This window comes from Amblyomma americanum, chromosome 4, assembly GCF_052857255.1.
Source record: "Amblyomma americanum isolate KBUSLIRL-KWMA chromosome 4, ASM5285725v1, whole genome shotgun sequence".
Classification (NCBI taxonomy): Eukaryota; Metazoa; Arthropoda; class Arachnida; order Ixodida; family Ixodidae; genus Amblyomma; species Amblyomma americanum.
In genome coordinates this window covers 12,887,773-12,908,335 of record NC_135500.1, presented here as the reverse complement: position 1 = coordinate 12,908,335, position 20,563 = coordinate 12,887,773, and the positions used below count along the sequence as shown (strand labels likewise).

Sequence of the window (20,563 nt, the reverse complement as noted above, 5' to 3'; positions counted from 1 at the left end):
GATCTTTATTAAGGATGACAGCCATCTTGGGCCTCTTCACTTGGCAACGACGACACAGTCCCTATGGTTAGGCCCCAGCTGTGGAAGCCATCTCGGACACGACCATGACCTTCGACATCTGATGTTTTTATTTAAAAACACAGGGACCAAAGTCGTGCTGTATGCAGTGCGATCGCCATGTGGTTCCATAATCATCCACCTAGCCCGGCTCTTTGGACGGATTCAGGAAACGACTGAAAAGAACAAAAGTAACGAGCAAACAAAGGTGCGCTGCATAAAAGTTAGAACGCAAAGAAACGAAGGCGCGCTGCGCTGGGATAATGCTGTAGCGAGGTCTAATATGTAAATTTTCATGGCTGGCGTGGATTTCCACAAAGCGCAAGTAGTCGCTACGGAGATAAACAAAGGCGCACTGGAGCTGGGTATGTATCATGTTTAACTGCGCAAAGAAACGAAGACAGAGAACAAGAAGGCACGACACGAGCGCAGACTATCAACCGATTTTTTATTAAAGGAAAAAAGGCCTATATATGCATCTTCATCCCGCGAAAAACATGCTAAAAAACCCGAAAGCGCAAACCCTATCACACACCATCTTGGCACATGTAACGTGATGCCACTGATCACAACCTAAAAGCAATCTCCGCATCGTCAGAGACAAGATACAAAACAAACAAACAGCGAACTCACAGGCACACTCCTGCCAAGCTAGCGCTCCACACCGCCTGCTTGCGCTAAAGAAACTGCGCAAAAAAGGTATATCCTCATCAATGAGGCCTACAGATGGTGATGCTACACAGTCATCTGATTCCTTCTTGATCTGGTACGCTTCCACCAACTCCCTGCAAACCTGATCCCTGTGTTTAAACAAGACGCTGGTCTTGTTCAATCGTGGGAAGCAATCTTTGCACTCTTTGCAGTGCAAGGCGAGATTAGAGGAAGGTGCGCCCTTCAACGACCTGCGATGCTCTGCTAACATCTCGTTAATACATCGACCCGTCTGGCCGATGTACTTCTTCCCACACGAGAGGGGGAGTTCGTATACGACTCCAGTCTTACACTCTGTGAGCCTGGTTTTCTGTCTGTGCGCTATCGAGCACTCAGCTCCAGCACGATTGCTCTCAGGCTCGAGCTTCTTTCGCACAGCACTACAAATCCTTGAAAGCTTATTCTTTGCCATGAAAATCACGTCCGCCCCGTATCTCGCCCCAACTTTTTTGAGCCGGTGTGAAATTCCATTCCCTGAACGTTCAGGACAATCATATCCGAGCGCAACACTTGGCAGCATGTTGTGTCGGGATTTCTACAGCGACATTTGAGCTCACTCAAGCTTTCGGATCCTTTCTTGGTGAACAATTCCGCAAGTGTGGTTAAGTACCTGTCTGGGCTGGATAAGAAAAAGTACTCTACCTTCAGCGTCGATGTGGAGGACTTATTTTATTCGCTACCCCATGCTCAGCTCATGAAGAGAGTGAAAGACTGCATTGTAAAAGACAATGACGAGTTGGTGTTCGTGGCGGGGTGCGGGGGTTTCCATAGAAAGTTTCCTGGAGCTGCTATCATTTTACCTAGAGTCAACCGTTTTTGGGCGGGGCGAAAAGGTGTACGTCCAAAAATCGGGTGTGTGCATCGGCTCCCGTGTGGCACCCGTTTTGAGCGATATTTACTTGAGCAGGATGGATCTAGAACTGGCACAAAATCTTGCTGACCTCGCGCTAAAAGTGTTCCGTTACGTCGATGATTTTTTAATCATTCTTTAGTCGAACTATCCCAGGGCAGTTCCGGACGTCGTCAAAATCTTCAAAGATACAGGTAGTGGCCTGAGATTCACCTTCGAACTACCCAGCTCAGCTACCCTACAGTTTTTAGACCGACCGCAGCGGTGGCCAAGTGGTTGAGCATCCGCCTCGCATGCGGGAGGTGCGGGGTTCGATCCCCAGTGCCGCCGGGTACCCACCGGGGATACAATGGGTACAAGCTTTTCCCTGGTCTGGTGCTCGGCTTATTTAGGGTGAAATGCTTGGGAAATGGGTCTTTGACCCCACCTTGAGAAAAAGAAAATACCTTGTGTCAAGGCGTATTTGGCCATAGATGCCCTTGCGCCATAAAAAAAAAAGTTTTTATACCTCAGGATCCATTATCTAGAGAGCAGGGTCTGTTGGGAATATCACCCTAGGACAAAAAAAAAACCTCTCTTGAACGTCAGTTCGGGGCATTCCACACTCGTCAAGGCGGGTATAGCGACTTCATGCTTAAAGAGCTCTTGGGAAATCCTGTACACACAGAGCGGAGGCTAGCTTCCTGGGGCAGGTAGAGAGGCTGAAAGAAGCCGGGTATCCTGATCTGAGTTGGCTCAGATCTCCGAAAGGATCCTGTTCAAAGGAGGGAGGCCCATGCTAGTAAAAAAGAGGACGGTGGACGTAGACAAGTGGTGGGCATTCCATACATCCATTGAATTTCACACCGGCTCAAAAAAATTCGGGCGAGATACGGGGCGGACGTGATTTTCACGGCAATGAATAAGCTTGCAAGGAATGTTATCGGCGGTCGCACGTGCATGACAATCCTTTCGACATGCGTGACGATGCCCACCGAAGGCATTTCAGGCTGTCGAAGGGACTTGTACGCTGGATAAGCGAAGAGCGCGGAACATGCGTCACTGACAGCCCCCTTCCTTTCGCCGTCTTGTCCATCGTGCGTCGCGCCGAGCCCGACAAAGAGGAGGCCGTCACCCCCCCCCCCCACCCTTCCCTCCAGAATGGGGGGGGGGGGGGGCGGAGATTCCGCAAATAGTTTCCCAGAGGCATCCTGTTTTTTTTTTTTCATGGGGTCAAGGAAGGTGGCCCAAGCAGTGTGAGGTAACGTTCTCTGTTCATTCTAGAGAAGCAAGCTTACACTGCAAAATTAAACCTTGTCTTTCTCTTCCAAATGCAATTAACTAGGAGTCCTGTCCAAAACCATTTCAGGTTGTTATGTGGGCACCCCCAACCTTTTTTATTTCCGTGTAACTCCAGCACTTCTTCACCTTTGTCATTGGAGCCGCTATTGTTCAAGTACCATGCAACATCTTGTTATTAGCACTTGCTAATTCATGCCTTCTGCAGGGTTTAAAGGACCTTTTTAATTGGAAATGAAAGCATGTGCACAGGGTGGAAAGCGCGTGATCTGCCAGGAAACACTAAAGCGGCCCCGAGAAGGGATATTTATTAAGGATGCCAGCCATCTTGGGCCTCTCCACTTGGCAACGACGACAAAGCGTGTGCGGTCCCTATGGTTAGGCCCCAGCTGTGGAAGCCATCCTCGGACACGACCATGACCTTCGACATCTGATGTTTTTATTTAAAAACACAGGGACCAAAGTCGTGCTGTATGCAGTGCAATCGCCATGTGGTTCCATAATCATCCATTTAGCCCGGCTCTTTGGACGGATTCAGGAAACGACTGAAAAGAACAAAAGTAACGAGCAAACAAAGGTGCGCTGCATAAAAGTTAGAACGTAAAGAGACGAAGGCACGCTGCGCTAATGCTGTAGCGAGGTCTAACATGTAAAATTTCGCGGCTGGCGTCGATTTCTACAAAGCGCGAGTAGTGCCTACGGAAATAAACAAAGGCGCACTGGAGATGGGTAAGTCTGTATACAAGCACGAGTTTTTGTCTCTACCAGCGATTTACTAGCTCACACCGCGCGATTTTGATGTCTGGCGTCGATTTCGACAGAGAGGGAATACGGGCACGAAACGGGACGCTCGCGATCTGCCAGGAAACAATGAGGTGGCCCTAAAAAGGGCCGTTTGCAGGAGCACTTCAACCGCGACCTGCAGCGGCGTGGCGGCGCGGTGAGCAGTAGGCCCAGCAGTGGTCCGTCTTGTGCCCTTTGGCTCCGCACCGACGACACCGGTGCACGACGTACACATCTCCTGGTCTTGCCCTTGAAGCCGACGCTATCCCTGGTCCGTAGATCTTGACGAGGGCCGCGACGATAATCTTTGACATCTGGTCGATGCCCCGGTCTCTCGCCACGTGATACCGGTCTGCGGCAAACAAGGACAGCATCGGCTTGCCAGAAGCATCCAGGAAACGATGCTGCAAAAAAAGTTACGTTACAAGCGCCGCAATTTGGTGAGTTCTGCTCGAGAAAACTTGCGAAAATGTTGTTCAACCCTTACCTCGGGGTTGAGAATGTGCACGCCCGACAAGCGCTTCAGCGTGGCTGACAGACGGCGGTTCAGCTGGCGACGCCGGCGGTCCTCAAATTGCGCCTTACGTGGCTCATCAAAATGGCGTGGCAAGACTTTGAAGACCAGCACGACACTGGCCACGTTCTCCTGCAGCAGCAAAACGAGGTCCTGGAATGCGCAAGACATGTAGGTAAGCGGTACAGCACTTCATGAAGCGAAATTTGAGATAAAATGCCTCCCTTTATGTGGCTGGAAGCGAAATTTGAGATAAAATGCGTACCTTTATGTGGCTGGCGATTTCTCGCGGGTCATCTCCTCTGTCGAGATCGTTGCCGCCAACATATAGGACCACAAAATCGGCGCGCCGAAAGCATGTCTCGGGAATTATTTCAGCTAGGCTGATTGCGTCGTGGCCGCTAAAGCTGAAAGTGCATGTTCTCACTACCGGCGAAAGCCGCAAGCGAGAACTGCACAAAAATTTCAGCTGCCTGTCGCCGACGAGCACACCACGCAAAACAGCCATAGCTGGACAGCTCCCGAAACAAGCGCTGCTGCCGAGCCCCACGAACCGAATGCCATGCTGGCCATGCTGCGCGGCGGCAGCGGCGGGGGCGCCTAGCGATTCCCTAGGTGCTCTAAGGACAGGTCCAAAGTGGGCGCGGTGACGCCACGTTCGGTTGAGAACGAGGGAGAAGCAGAAAAACGCCACGGAGAAGCGCATCCCATCGACCAATCAGCGTTTCCAGCCCACCTGCACCCAAACGCTTCTCTAAGTAGCCGTCTACTTGGTACGAGCCCGCTAGCGACTGCAGCGCCACCTCGTTTGGTTACAAACATGCAGGAGGTCACTATGCTAAGCTTTTTTATTTTTGTTTATCTTTGTTCAAAGTTATTAAAATTAGTCATTTTTTTTAAATACGTCTTTCTACATCTGATGCGCCATCGGGCCCCCTAGTGGAGATCAGTGAGCCGAAGAGCAGAAGACGCGTGTTTTCCTACCAGAAGAGCCGCGATATACGAACTGAGGTTCTTAACCCGCGCGTGTCCGCAAGACCTTTCGATGGTAAGCTGGCAACGCATCTTAGTACTGAATAATTGGGCTCTTCACTGCTGCGACGCTGTTGCTGTGATCACGAAGCGATGTGGCCGCGTAAATGGCGCGAATGGTGCCCTGCAGAGCGACGCTCTGTGTTGTCAGTCGTTGTTCCAAAAGCTTTCACGATGGGACGCACTGAGCACCCGATGTGTTCGTGATGCTCATGCTGCGTTTGCTCACGCGCTTTCGTTCCTTGTGTGTTCACAGTGACTGATCTCCGCGTGTTTGCTGTGTGCAGACGGCGAACGGGGCAGATCATAGCGTTCACCTGTTTACACTTTGTTTTGGGCCGTGCTGTGCCGTTTCCTCAATTGTTCCTCACGCCGGACGTCTGCGGACGTGTCGCACGAGAGCAAAAAAATCAACGAATCGATGCCGCGGAACTTACATTCTTGCTTCTGTTTTTGTGGTCGAAATGAATCCGGAGCCTTCCAGTACTTTCCCTCACGCCGCGGTCGACCGAGATCTCCCCCAATTATTTCATTCTGTTCATGGCTGGGCGAATGAGAGCATTGGATGATAATCACCCGTAGAAAAGCTGAGGGGATATAACGCAGAAGCCAGACCTTCATCGTTTCATATGTTACAGGTTTCATCCCGTCACTTGCACGTGCTTTGTCTTTCCTGCCAGCCAGCTCCAGTTGATCACCAGCAGACAACGCCTCTGCACCGTTCATCACTGCGTCACCACTACGTCACGTCAAGACGACTACAAAAGGCATCCACATCGACAGCAGTTTCCACACACACTCAGCAGCAGCGGTGCCGATTGTTCCTGGTGTTTCGTCTAAGCCAGACCTTCACCGTTCATATGTTACAGGTTTCATCCCGTCACTTGCACGTGCCCTGTCTTTCCTGCCAGCCAGCTCCAGTTGATCACCAGCAGACAATGCCTCTGCACCGTTCATCACTGCGTCACCACTACGTCACGTCAAGACGACTACAAAAGGCATCCACATCGACAGCAGTTTCCACACACACTCAGCAGCAGCGGTGCCAATTGTTCCTGGTGTTTCGTCTAAGCCAGACTTTCATCGTTCATATGTTACAGGTTTCATCCCGTCACTTGCACGTGCCCTGTCTTTCCTGCCAGCCAGCTCCAGTTGACCACCAGCAGACAACGCCTCTACACCGTTCATCACTGCGTCACCACTACGTCACGTCAAGACGACTACAAAAAGCACCCACATCGACAGCAGTTTCCACACACACTCAGCAGCAGCGGTGCCGATTGTTCCTGGTGTTTCGTCTAAGCCAGACCTTCATTGTTTCATATGTTACAGGTTGGTTCTTTTTAACTTGTACTTACCGACTGTGTGGCTACCGCTGCTGCTGAGCGATCTTGTTCCTGTTCTTTAGAATCATGTCTGACTGCCTTGTCTACAGCAGCTCGTTTACAGACGGTGAAAAACGCTTATCTTGTTCTGAATGCCAATTCAGTTATCATTTGGGTACCTGTTCTGGGGTAACGCTTAGTGCGCACCGAAAAAAATCAGAGGCTGCCCTAAAATCCTGGAAATGTGTCACTTTCAAAACAGCCAAAGGCCCGAAGTGGTCAAAATTTCACAACCGATGAAGACATAGCTGAACTTAGCCTGCCGGAAGAAATATCCGAGATTCACCGTAAACTTTCCTTCCTGCTAGAAATGAAGGTTAAGGTAGATGCACTTGAAGAAATCAAAGAAACAGTGGCAAGCGTCGATCGGTCCATGCAGTTAATGTCTTCAAAATATGATGAGGTCATCATTCAGATGAAGCAACAAAATGCAGATATTGCAGGTCTACGCAAACGTGTGGAAAAACTGGAAGTCAAAGTAAACGATCATGAAATTGAAGAGCTTCGACAGCAAGTTAACGACCTTGATCAGTACGGCAGGCGGCTTAATCTAGAAGTGCATGGACTGCGCCCACATGAAAATGAAAACCTGCTAGAAAAGCTTAACCACCTTGCAGACGATCTGCAGCTTCCATATCTCTCTGGACAAGACATTGAAGCGGCCCACCGCCTTCCGTTGAAATCACGAACTGAAATGACAGACGTCGAAACCGTGAATGCTAGTATAGATAAGAAGGTAAAGTTTCCGCCCGTCCTGGTTCGGTTTACGTCCCGTACAACAAGAGATGCATGGCTCGAGAAAAAGGCTGAACAGAAAGAATTAAGGAAAACATTTATGTGAATGGAAATCTTACAGTGCAGAACAAAAAGCTTTCTTGGCACATGAAGTCACGAGCTGATGAAAAAGGGTACCAGTTTGCGTGGCACAAGAATGGAAAAATGTTTGTACGCCATGCTCCCTGCTCTCGGGTTATCAGAATTGTCACCATGGAAGGCCTTGATAACATAAGGTAAAGGCATTCAACAGCTTTAGTTTTTTATTTACTTATCCGTGAAAATGATAGCCCCTTTCCACGGGTGTTAGTACTACAATAAGCATTCGTTTAAAGAAAGTACAAACTTACGTCAAAACAACCGGTTTTCTTTGTTCCATTTGAATGCCCAAAGCTTAAAAAGTAAGCACGAGTCCGTCTGCATGCTCCTAGATGATTTAGACCACAAATTTTATATTTTGGCTTTTTCTGAGACACGGTTTCGGGATGATTCTGATGTGGTATACTTCCCAGGGTACAGATGCCCTCACTATCTTGGAAAACTAAAAAAGGAGGAGGTGTAGCCTTTTATGTTAAATGCTACTTCTCCTTTGAAGTCATTCGCGATTTCACTGTTATGCATGACCACTATGAATCTCTCATGATTGAATGTGTTAGCAATATATTTGTAGTTATGTACAGGCCACCCACTGGAATTGTTTCTAAGTTGTTAGAGTTCATTGAACGCATGCTTGATTACTGCTCACAGCTGGGTAAATCCCTGATTGTCACGGGTGATTTTAATATTAGCCTGCTTTATTTCGGGCCCTTCTCACGGGCATTTTTGGATGTGTTTTTTTCCTTTGGCTATGATAATGTCATTACTGTTTCAACCAGAGTGACGAATGCATCTGAAAGCCTGCTTGATTTGTGCTTCACGGCGCAAACAACTGGTCTAGAATCAGGTGCCCTGATATCCGAAGTAAGTGATCATATGCCAATATTTGTATTCTTTATACCTGAAACAAAAATAAGCAGACAAGGTAAACATGATGCGCAACCACCATACAGAGCGATAAATAAGAGCACGATTGCAGATTTTGTAAGATCAGTAAGCAAAATAGAATGGTCTTTCATCTACAACTTGACAGATCCTGTAAAGGCGTTCGGCCAATTTTCTACAATAATTAGAAAGCTTTATAATGAAGCGTTTCCTTTAAGACAGACCAAACGCAATAAGAAATGTAGGAAACCATGGATCGAGAATGAGCTGTTAAGAAGAATAAAAGAAAGAGAAAGACTGTTTGCCACTTTTATAAAGACAAGGCAACCAGAGCACTTAATAAGATTCAAAAAGTGAGAAATAGACTGAGCCGAGATATAAAGTTAGCACGCGAAAGGTATTATCATAATAAATTCGCTAATATTCTTAATGACCCCAGAAAAGTCTGGAAAGCATTAAATGAACTGCTTCCTAACGTTAAAGAAAGTTCTGTTTCTGAAATAAGCGATAACGGAACAATATACACAGGAGATTCACTCGCGAATAAGTTTAATGAACATTTTCTAAAAAGCGGATCATCAAGTGCTTTGAACACTTGCAACCCTACCTGTAGATCTTATATTTCGACTAGTATAAGCAGGTCTTTATTTCTCGCACCTACAAATGACGCGGAGATAAGTAGCCAACTGCTCAAATTAAAGAACTCAGCAGCCTGTGGTGTTGACGGCATTACAGCAGAGCCTATAAAAACAGTCGCAGTGTACATAAGCAAACCATTGTCATACATTTGCAATCTCATATTGTCTACTGGTATTTTCCCTGATGAATTAAAAATTGCAAAGGTATCGGTAATATTTAAAGGGGGTGACAGGAATGACTTTAACGACTACAGACAAATTTCGATCCTGCCAATTTTTTCTAAGTTAGTTGAGCAAGTGATTAATGAACGTATCCTGAATTTCTGCGCTGTAAATAATATTATAACAGAAAGACAATATGGGTTTCGGAAGCAACAGTGTACGGAAACGGCGCTGCTAAACATAAAAGAAAGAATAGTAAGCAACTTTGAAAATAAACTGTATACAGTAGGAATATTTCTTCACTTTAAAAGAGCATTTGACCCCATCAAGCATGACATCTTATTACTAAAGTTAAATGAGTATGGGATAAGGGGAATTGCTCTTAACCTAGTTCAAAGTTACTTAACTAACAGGCTACAGTACACAGAAATACTTAGTTCGCGATCCGCGCGGGGAGAAATCAAATTTGGTGTACCACAAGGGCCTATTCTCGGCCCGCTTCTTTTCCTTTTATACATCAATGATATCATTAACGTGCCTCTTACTACAGACATAATCCTATATGCCGATGACACTAACGTTTTTTTTTCTGGTGAAAATTTATGCGCTGTTCAACGAGAAGCTAATATCTGGCTAAATAAAGTGTATGAGTGGCTTAGAATAAACAAATTAGAATTAAACACTAAGAAAACGAAATACATTATTTTTCGGCCTCGTGGTAGGCATATCGATGGCACCATAGTATTAAAGTACAATGAAGAAGTCATCCAGCGCTACTCATTTCATAGATTTCTTGGAGTTGTGTTTGAAGAACATTTGAACTGGTCAAATCATATCGACAACATAAAAACCAGTATTGCAAGATCCATCGGTATTATAAATAGACTAAGGAACCTATTACCTCCACAATTAAAAAAACAGCTGTATAATAGTCTAGTGCACTCACGCCTTCAATACTGCTTATCCGTTTGGGGAACGACGACAAAAACAAATATAGATAAGTTATTTGTTTTACAGAAACGCATATTACGCATTATGGAGAATGCACCCTACATGAGTCATTCCACTCCCCTTTTCAAGAAGAACAATATATTAACAATTGGAAACCTCATTAACAGGAAAACAGCAATTACAATATTCCACGCAATCAAGCTTAATGAAAGAGAATTTTTTCAAAAATACCTCCCGAACGAACACCAATATGACACAAGGTACACGACTTACAACAAGGGTAAAATACGAACTAATTACGGCATGCAACAACAATCATTTGTTATACCAGATTTTTTAAATCGCCACCCTGCCTTTACGACATTAGTAAATCAATAATTTTCGTTAGCAGTCTTCAGAAAAAAGTTGAATGGTTATTTGTTGTCACTTTAGGAGAAATTTGACTTCCTAATCATGTCCGGTTGCTTTGAATGCCTGCTGTATATATATATGTTTTGTTAACCCTACAAGGCCGCTTTTTGTCAATGCCTGTATTATCTTTACCATTGTTCTCTGCTCTTTAGTGCATGTAGCAGATTATTTTTCTCTTCATACCCTATGCTGAGGTGTTGTGCGCATTGAGAGGCTGACACTCGTCAGGCATCCGTGCCTTTTTGTCAGCTTCTTAGACAGATGTGTACTTTTTTTTTATTGTACCTGTCTGCCTGAAATAAACATTCATTCATTCATTCACAATTAAGTGGAGTGAGTCCTGTCTGAACTGCTTCAACATGGTGGAAATTGATGACGTTGGTCTGTAATCACATGAAAGTAAACCTCACATCTAGAAATTAACCAATCCGTAGGTGCTGCAGAGCGCTGATTACGACAGTTGTTTATAGCATCGAAGGAACGCATATTTTAGCCCTGATGCATCATCCATGCCACCAGACTCGGTGGGAAAGTTGTGCCTTCATGAAAACAGGAGGCAGGGTGCAACTGAAATTATGGGCAGGCAAATTATCAGTCCGTTCTTTGAATTCGGTTCACAGGAGAAAAAATTTTCATAATTTCAGATTTTTGTAAGAAGCATTCTAGAATTGCACAGACAAAATTCCAACTTCCCCAATCATTAATTATGCAGTTTCTTTCGGGTCTTCGTATATTCACATCATTGGTCAGTACTATTTTCTAGGTCCTTATACTTCCTTGTGCAAGCAAATCAACACATTTTAGGCACTTCCAAGCGTTTGCAAAACATGGAAATGAAAGTGGAGCCATTCGAGAGCTACCTTTTAAAACATGCCATTTCAAACAACAAATTCCCGTGTTAATTTTGCATGTCTTATTGCATCTGCATGTGTGAAAGTTTTGCCTGGCGACATTTGATAATACTCTTCAGGTTGTGTGCACACAGTGCCTGAAACGGTTGTTTTTTAGGCTTTGACAAGTTTCAATGGTTTTGATCAACATTATTCACAATATGCGTGGCACTGTCGTACACAAATACTTCCTAAGCCTGGGAAAGTCGAGGTTTGAAATTGGCCTAGTTGGTGTGAATCAAACATCTCTCACGGGTGAATGCAGTGTTTATTTTCTTAGACTACTCTTGACTCAAGAGACAATAACTAATAGTGGCCGTTTTTCATGTGCGTGTAACTTCCTTATCTTGCACTTTTTCAGGCGACATTGGGTATTGTGTTGTGCTTAATGGCACATAGGCAGCTAAGGCCATCATGGGCCAAACACAAGAACAAGGGACATTGGACTCACTGAGCTAAGAGGATAACGCCCTCTCCACAGTGTCATTCTCCAGATCGCCCCTGACGACTGCAGTCGTTGTTTCACCCATCAAGGATGATACAGGCTACAGGTTCTTGGGAAGTTGCGGTCTCTGTGGGTTATCGAGCAAAGAGAGGCTGTATTTATTTAATGGCACTTCAAGTACGGGAGAAGAGGACAGCATGCCAGTATACAAGGCATAGATGCACAGACAAGGTCACCAAACAAATAACATCGGAGTGGGCCCACAGTGTAATTCAGAACATCCTTTTCAAATCATCATTCGTGGAATCTGTTTGTACAGTTTCACGTGGTAATGATTTTCATGCTTCGATCAAGTGGATTTTCTGTTCTTGCACGTTCTTTTCCATCGACCTACTTAGAATTCTACAGTCGAACCCCAACAAATTCTGACGCATTCTATCCCCTAGGCCTCGCCCGAACCAAATAGCGCTTATGGGAACTGGTGGAGAACCAGTCGAACCAGATCAGTGTGCAAGCGTTTTGAACCGTTATTTCGTCTCGGTGTTTTCTCCTGTAAGCAACTCTACCGTCATAACTCCACCAGAATCCTCATCAGTTGCGATGCCTATGATCCAGGTTGATGCCAACGGCATCAGTAACCTTGTTGCTTCTCTAAAACTCTCTTTGTCAGCAGGATGTGACCATATTAATTGTAAACTACTAAAAAACACATCAGCGACCTCGGCCCAGATACTACAATTAATCTTTACCCAGTCTTTACAATCCGAGGAAGTTCCGGATGATTGGAAAATTGCCCAAATCACCCCAGTCATTAAATCCGGTGACTGCAAATTAGCCTCTAACTACCGTCCTATTTCTCTGACCAGTGTGCCATCAAAATTATTCGAACACATTATATCCACGAACCTAATGAATCAGAATCAGAATAATGTTTATTTAACATCATGACGATGTTGGGTGCGCCGACACAAAGTCATTAGGAAGGCTTGACGAGGCTGGCGCACCCCACAAAGGCATTGCAGTGGTACACAACATGATAGCACTTCCAGAAAAAAAGGAACAAAGAGGGACAAAAAATAACAAATTTGGCATTAGCTGTACATTACTTCGGACTCCTTATTTAATTGATGTGGGAGAGTGTAGCTCAAAATTTGATAACCATAATTTGTTGGCATCCTAGGCACATACCATTTGGGTGTCGCTCGTGTAGAGTACTTTGGCTCTTTGCATTGCAATCCTGACAGCTTTAGTATATTGCAATTTTTGTGATCAACACGGGCTTTATACCGCTGTAGAAGTAAAGCTTCGTTCAGCTGTGGCAAGCGGATGATTCGAAGTTCATTGAAAATCAGTTCGGTGTGTCCTAGTTGAGGAGCATTCATAATATTTCGAACAGCTTTCTTTTGAAGAAGATACAAGTGGTTAATATTTGTAAAAGACGTGGTACTCCACACCAAAAAACAATAATTTACAACAGAGGAAAACAATGCACTGTACAGAATTTCCTTGATGCTCTTCGGCATGAAATATCTCAGTCGGCACAAAATACCGACAACCTTTGACAGCTTGTTCATCACCATGTCGACGTGATCATTCCAACTCAAATGCTCATTAAAGATAACACCTAAACTTTTTACCGCAGGGACCGTTTCGATGAGTGACGTACCGATCCTTAAACAGAGTGGTGGCAGATTTGTCAACATGCTACGAGGCCTGAAAAGCACGGCCTTCGTTTTTGCAGCGTTTATGTTTAATAAATTATTTTGAGACCATTGCTGGAGTGACTGTAAACATTTTGTGGCTTGTTTCTCGAGATCTGGTAGCTGTGCAGCTCTAAAGAATAAAGTGGTGTCGTCAGCGTAAATCACAAAGGTTGGAAGACTACTAATACAGACGATGTCATTAACATAAATAAGAAACAGCAATCGTCCCAAGATGCTACCCTGCGGAACACCTGAAGCGATGTGTCTAACATCAGATAAATCATTGTTTATTTTTACTTGTTGCGATCGAGAATTTAAGTAAGACTGAATTATGTCAAGAAACTGTCCGCGGAAACCGTAATGCTCGAGCTTAGTTAACAATATTTTGTGGTTAATGCGGTCAAACGCTTTTGAAAAATCGATGAATATGCCAAGAGTGAGAAGTTTCTGCTCGAATGACTCTAGAATGAGCTCTTTTTGTGTCAGCAGCGCGGTTTCCATCGAAAGGTTCTTCCTAAACCCATGCTGACTGGGCGTTATTATGTCATATTTGTCACAAGAACTTGATATCTGTTTGAACTAGATCTTTTCAAAGCACTTCAAGGTAGAATAGATATTGGATGATAATTGGACAGACTGTTTTTGTCTCCACCTTTGTGAATAACTGTGACCTTGGCAAACTGCATTTTCTTAGGGAACACTGCGTGTTCAATACAGCTATTGAAAATAAATTATAACACAGGACTAATTACATCAGCGACATATTTTACTGGGGAAATCTTGAATATAACGACTTTTTTTTATTCGCACCAGCATGGTTTTAGGAAACACCTTTCACGTGAAACCCTGCTTGCCAAGTTCATACACGATTTGCTCAAATCCATGGATGACAACCTCCAAATAGATGCTATGTTCCTTGATTACTCCAAAGCATTTGATCGGGTCCCCCACAATCATTTACTTCAAAAACTTTCATCATTAGGAATTCCCGTCAACCTAATCCGTTGGACCGAAAATTTTCTTTCAGGGCGCAAGCAGTTCACTTCTACAAATGGTAGCCACTCTCCTCTTTCCACTGTAACATCGGGAGTCCCTCAAGGCGCTGGTCTGTCACCACTACTATTCCTAATTTACATTAATGACCTCCCTTGCTATATCAAATCGGAATTACGGCTTTTTGCCGACAATTGCATCATATACAGAGTGATTAGGGCGTCCAACGATTCATCTTTGCTTCAGTCTGACCTTGACACACTCTCCTCTTGGTGCGATAAATCCCTTCTCAAACATTAACAAATGCAAATCCATGTCGTTCACCAGAAAACGCACCGTGAATCAGCATCAGTGCAGTATTGGCTCATTTTCCATTGACCCTGCATTATCCTATAGATATCTTGGCCTCCGTCTAACGCCACCGCTATCATGGGTAACACACGTTCAAAACATTTGCGCTGAAGCCTCTTGCACACTCGGATACCTGCGCATCTCCTGACATAAAAAATCTAGCATATATTACATTAATTCGCCCAAAACTAGAATATGCGTCATCCATTTGGCACCCATCACAAGCATACCTTGCCGCTGACCTTGAAGCCATACAGAATCGCGCCATCCGATTTATAACATCTTGCTACTCAAGGAAAACCAGTATCACCATGCTGAAACACTCCCTTGCCTTTCCATCACTCGAGTCACGCCGCATTATGTCTCGCCTCTGCCTTTTTCATGATTTCTATTATCACCTAGGCATGAGACACGAAAATCTACAGCCCCCGCATAGGACGTCTAGCCGCCTAAGCCATGACCATAGCATTGCACGCATCAACTTTCGCACCTTAGCACTAAAGTCATCATTTTTTCCAGACGCGATAGCACTATGGAATGGCCTGCCAAATACCATCGCATCATGCACTAACCGCAAATCATTCCGGGACAAACTAAAGGACCATTTTTCATGAGGGCAGAAAGTTCCTGCCATATTCACCTTTGCACTTTGAACAGCTGTTTATTGTTACTTTTTTCTATATGCTGCCTTTTGCAGTGTATTTTTTCATGTATATATATATATATATATATATATATATATATATATATATATATATATATATATATATATATATATATATATATATATATATATATATATATATATATATATATATATATATATATATATATATATATATAATACATTTTTCCTGTTTCGATCCCGTGCATTCTACTTTGCATTGTGTACGTGTCACAAGGTCATTTACCTGTTACATACTGTATTTTTTTGTCTTGTTATTGTTCTGTTTGATCGATTTATTCTTTCCCTGTTTTGACCTTGAATTTGCTCCCCCTTATGGAATGCCTCCGGGCCTTTAAGGGAAAAAATAAAAGAAATGAAAATAAATGAATAAAGGCAGTGCAACATGACTCCACAGTTTGCACCAGAAAACAAAGGCAAGCAACAATACGATTAACACATTTCGATATTCAGGACAGCGCGCGAGAGAATAATGATACATTTAGACATTGCACAACATCCGCAGATAGGGCATTTCACTGCCGAGCTGTTCTTGGAAAGAATATGATTCTTTAAAAATAATAGTCTTGCAGGTATATTCTTTAACTTAACGTGTTGCATGCGGGTTCCTGACTGGTCATGATAAAGCAAGTAAAAAGTTTCATCTGTTTATGGCAAGGTCTTGAAGCCAGGCTTTTCAAGTTTGCGTTAAGTAAGAGCAGGGATGGGGATGTGCTCCAGTTATATGCGTTATAGATGAATCTTACCGATTTGCATTTTACCTTTTCAAATTCAGTGATATTCGTTTGCGTGTATGGGTCCCAAACAGTTGCAGTATATTCCAGTATCGGTCTGATGTATGTTTTATATGCTAGTAGTTTTATGTCGCGTATTGATTTTGCCAGTGTTCTTCTCACGTACCTGAGCTTCATCACTGCCTTTTCTTCGACATATTGTATGTGCTCGTTCCATCTCAAGTCGTTTGTAATTATTACACCAAGATATTTATAACTTGATACTATATCTAGAGCATGGTTGTGAAGGCAATAAGTGAAGTTTAATGGGTTCTTTTTGCGAGTGACCGTCATTGCTTATTTTTATGCGATTTATGGTCATTTGCCATGTGTTGCACCATTCTTGTATTTTTGCTAGGGAAGTGTTTAAACCATCCTGATCTTCAGAACTACGTGTTTCATTGTAAATTATACAGTCATCTGCGAAAAGTTTGATTTTGACAGGGATTTCACAGGCAATTTCATTAATGAAGATTAAAAAAAAAGAGTGGTTGTGCCTGTTCTTGTGTTTTTCTCGTGTACGTGGATTGTCTAATGTTTTGTGCAAATCGATCATCTGTAGTATTATCCTGCACCAACTAGGCCCAACAGAAGTGTTATTGATTGTCCAAGAACCGTTCCCTGAGGAATTCCAGACTCAACTTAAGCAGGTCTAGAGGAGACATTATCAATCTTAACATTTTGACGACGGCACGAGAGATAAGCTTCAATCCATGCTAGCAGAGTATCATTTTTAAGTAGCAATTTTAGCTTTAACAATAGTTTAGGATGAGACACGCAATCTAAAGCTTTTTCGAAGTCTAAAAAATAATGTCGACTTGGCTATGCTTATCTAATGCTGCAGCAAGATCGTGAATTGTTTCAAGTAGTTGGGTTACTGTAAACAGCCTCTTTTGAAACCCGTGCTGCCGCATATCAGTTACTTTGTTTCTATTAAGAAAAATAGAGATATGTTTGGAAATGACATGGTCGAGTGATTTGGTGCAAGTGCACAACAGCGAACTGGGTCTAAATGATGCAGGTTGCGACAGGTAGTTAGTTTTTGAGATAGGTGTTATTTGGGCGTACTTGCAATCGGTTGGAAGTTCGGCACATGCCAAGGATTTGTTAAATATGAGGGTTTGGTATTTTGAGCACCATTCGGAATACGTTATTAAAAAACAGTTTGGTATGCCATCTGCACCAGCTGACTTCTTAGCATCTAATTTTAGTAATAACAAAAGTACACCTTCCTTTCGAGCCAAAACGTTACCAATAGCCGGGAGGTCATCATAGTGGTTAAAATATAGCTTAAATCTATCATCGTGAGTAAAAACTGAGTAAGAATAATCATTAAGGGCATTTGTAATAATAGATTTGTTGGTTGTTACTGCATCGTTCAGGCACATACTATTCAGGGTTTGTTCTCTGGGGTCAATGTGACGCCAGAACTTTCCTGGGGATGAACATAGAAAGTTTTTCAGAGACATTTTGGTAATGAGCTTCTGCCTTCTTGATGTGTTGGCCGCGGAAGGGTGTTCATTATATTGTTTTCTTGATGATTTCAACTTTCGTCCTAGCCGGACGATTTGTTGTTCGAAGGTCTAGAATTGCGCAGTGTCTTTCGCCTAAAGGGCACGAAGTCAGTAATACATTTTAAAACCAGGTCCTTGAAAAGCACCCTAGCTGGTTGACAGAACACTGGTTTGAATCACAGAAAATCAGAGCCTGTAAATGAGCTGTCCAGTGCATCTAATACATCAACATTGCTAGCACGAGAATAGACCGGGAAAACACATTCTAGTCTTTCTTGTTATGGAAGGATATTCAGCTGCATTGAGAGACATATTATCTTATAATCTGAAATGCCTTCAAAAATATGGATTTCAGGGTTTCGTCGAGAAATAGATCTGCTGACAAGAAACAAGGTCTAATGGTGATAACACTTTTTTCTGAATTCGGGTAGGTTGTTTCACTAACTGAGAGTGGTCATGAAATAAGATAAAGTCGACAAGAGGTTCTGCTGCTCAAGATAGGACATATGGAAAATTGTCGGCCCAATTGATGGATGGCACGTTGAAATCACCAGTGAGCATGATGCTACATGAATGTTTCCTATACGAACACAGAAATTCATTCAATTGTTTAAAAACGTGTCATCGGTGTCTCGTGGTTGATAAAATCTCCCTATCACTATAATGCTTTCTTCCAAGTTTATTCCATTCTATACCGAGTAGATCGAAATCACCTGCAATAATTAGGTGTGTATTAGTTAGCAAGAACACCATTGCAAAGGCAATCTTGCATCAATTCTAGAAACTATATGGAAGCATTTGGGGGTCTGTAAACTGCTCATGTTATGTATGTAGGATGCACCACACTACATAATTTTGTACCATGTGCTCTCATTGTCGGGGTTGCCTTCCAATGCCACCAGTTAAATGTCTTGCTTGAAGAACCGCGCATGTTTTGCGGATTATTTTGTGCGTACCTTGCAATTTCTGGTTGTAACCACGTTTCTGTTACTATAACAATGTCCAATGCAAGTGTCTTGTTCACAAAGCTGCGTGCATAAAGGGTGAATTATTTGGGAATTATCATACAGAACGGTGGTCCTTTGTGCCTGGTTTTAATCTGCACACTGTGATGTCATCCCCAACACATGTTTCTCTGTTGATGACAATCGTGTACGAACCGATCCACTGTGTTTTTTTCTATTTTGCTCTTTGCCACATTTTTTTATTTGTTTTTGCAGAGTAGACGGTATCTTCGTACCCTTTAGCTCCTTGCAGTTTTTTCATTTCATTTCATTTATTTACCTTAAAGGCCCCTTTCGGGGTATTACATAAGGGGTGGGGTAATCAAAAATTGGTACATTTTTTCACAATGACATACGAAGTTCAATATTGGAGTTAAAGAGTGACGGGCAGGTGATAGGTGATAGAAAAACTTCCTGATGATTGGCAGCATCTTGTTCTTGTGCTTTATGCCAAGCTTGTGAATTCTTTGCACTGTTCCTACTTTCACATCTAGTTGTTGCTCAAAGGTACCAGTAAACACTTCTTTCTTGATTTTGTCACTGGTCTCTCTTTAGTTTTTGGGAATTCAAAAGTCTATCAAATTATTTTGGTGATTGCGATATTTTGCTATGACTGAATGGTGACCTGAATGCCTGCCAGCATTATGCATAGTTCTTTTTTCCTATTATGTTCTTGTGCTTTCTGTATGGTACATTGAGTCTGCAAAATGTTTTTTAATAATATCATCTAGTTGCTTTGAAAAGGATGTTTGTGTGCTCTCAATTTCTTTAATATCATCCCATACATTACCTTCTGACCGGACAGGAGTTCTTGCAGCATTGTTTTGACAGTGCTAGGCCCAGCATTCAATTTTAGATAACCAGCCAGTATGAGGAGCAATTACATACATTGTGCAAAATTTTAAGTGCACATTTTGGGGCATGGCAGAAAATGAGAAACCTGTCGTCACTTCAGTAGCATACTCAAAGGCTGGTGGTGAAATCGAAGAAACACAACACATAGTTTTGGCTCTGGGACACGACGGCGTCGCCGGGAGTCTCCAGGCTGAGCAAGGTCAGAGGCCGGAGAGACCGAGCTGGTGGAGCACTTCCAGGGAACCACCCCACAGGATGTTAAGCTGCTGTGGTGGCAGCTAGGGCAATGCTGAGAGACACCCACAGTTTACCACACAGTGGGAGGCAGCACTGTCCAGCTGGGAAGACCACCTTGGCTTGATGAGAGGGCCAGCATAGTTTTCCATCTGCACACCAGTCCCTGTGCATGCTGCTGTGCACCGAATGAAGATGCCACATGCTTCAGCTAAGGGGGCTGGTTGACTGCTACGTCTAGACTTATTAACTACTGCAAAAAAATAGCAACAGTAGAGCGTGTGTTGTGTTGCATCTCTACTGTCTTTTTGCGCAAAGTAATATGTCTGGAACTGTGCTTCATGCAGCCAGCAATCCAGGTGCACAGCGCAGCAGGGCCTGTAAGAACAGAACAAATGGTTGAGACGCTTCCATCCACAAAGTTTTGCTGTGCCTCGAGACCTAAATGGAGTTAAACCTGAAGGATAACGAAATCAAGAAAAGTCTGCAGTTTCAAATCACATGCAGTTTTCGCGTTATAACCCGGAAGGAGTGCGCAGAACAGAAGCCAATATGAAAAATTAAAAAATGTGTAGGTGAAATAGAAGCG

At 43.5% G+C, this 20,563-nt stretch overlaps 2 protein-coding genes across 2 annotated transcripts in view; one reads left to right on the top strand and one right to left on the bottom strand.

Annotated features, from left to right (window-relative positions):
* Positions 1–3,250: 3,250 nt before the first annotated feature.
* LOC144130041 (uncharacterized) lies at positions 3,251–4,766 on the bottom strand. Its single transcript, XM_077664073.1, has 3 exons — positions 4,459–4,766; positions 4,167–4,346; positions 3,251–4,083 (listed from the first exon to the last, which is right to left on the bottom strand). Exons 1-3 carry the CDS (start codon positions 4,699–4,701, stop codon positions 3,805–3,807), a joined length of 702 nt encoding a protein of 233 aa, XP_077520199.1. The 5' UTR covers positions 4,702–4,766; the 3' UTR covers positions 3,251–3,804.
* A 414-nt stretch (positions 4,767–5,180) lies between these two features.
* The window catches only part of LOC144127799 (uncharacterized), a 482,923-nt gene continuing 467,540 nt past the window's right edge, over positions 5,181–20,563 (top strand). The window contains exon 1 of the mRNA XM_077660716.1: positions 5,181–5,241. Coding sequence (XP_077516842.1) covers positions 5,239–5,241 — 3 coding nt within the window. The 5' untranslated portion in view covers positions 5,181–5,238. The remainder of the gene's footprint in view (positions 5,242–20,563) is intronic.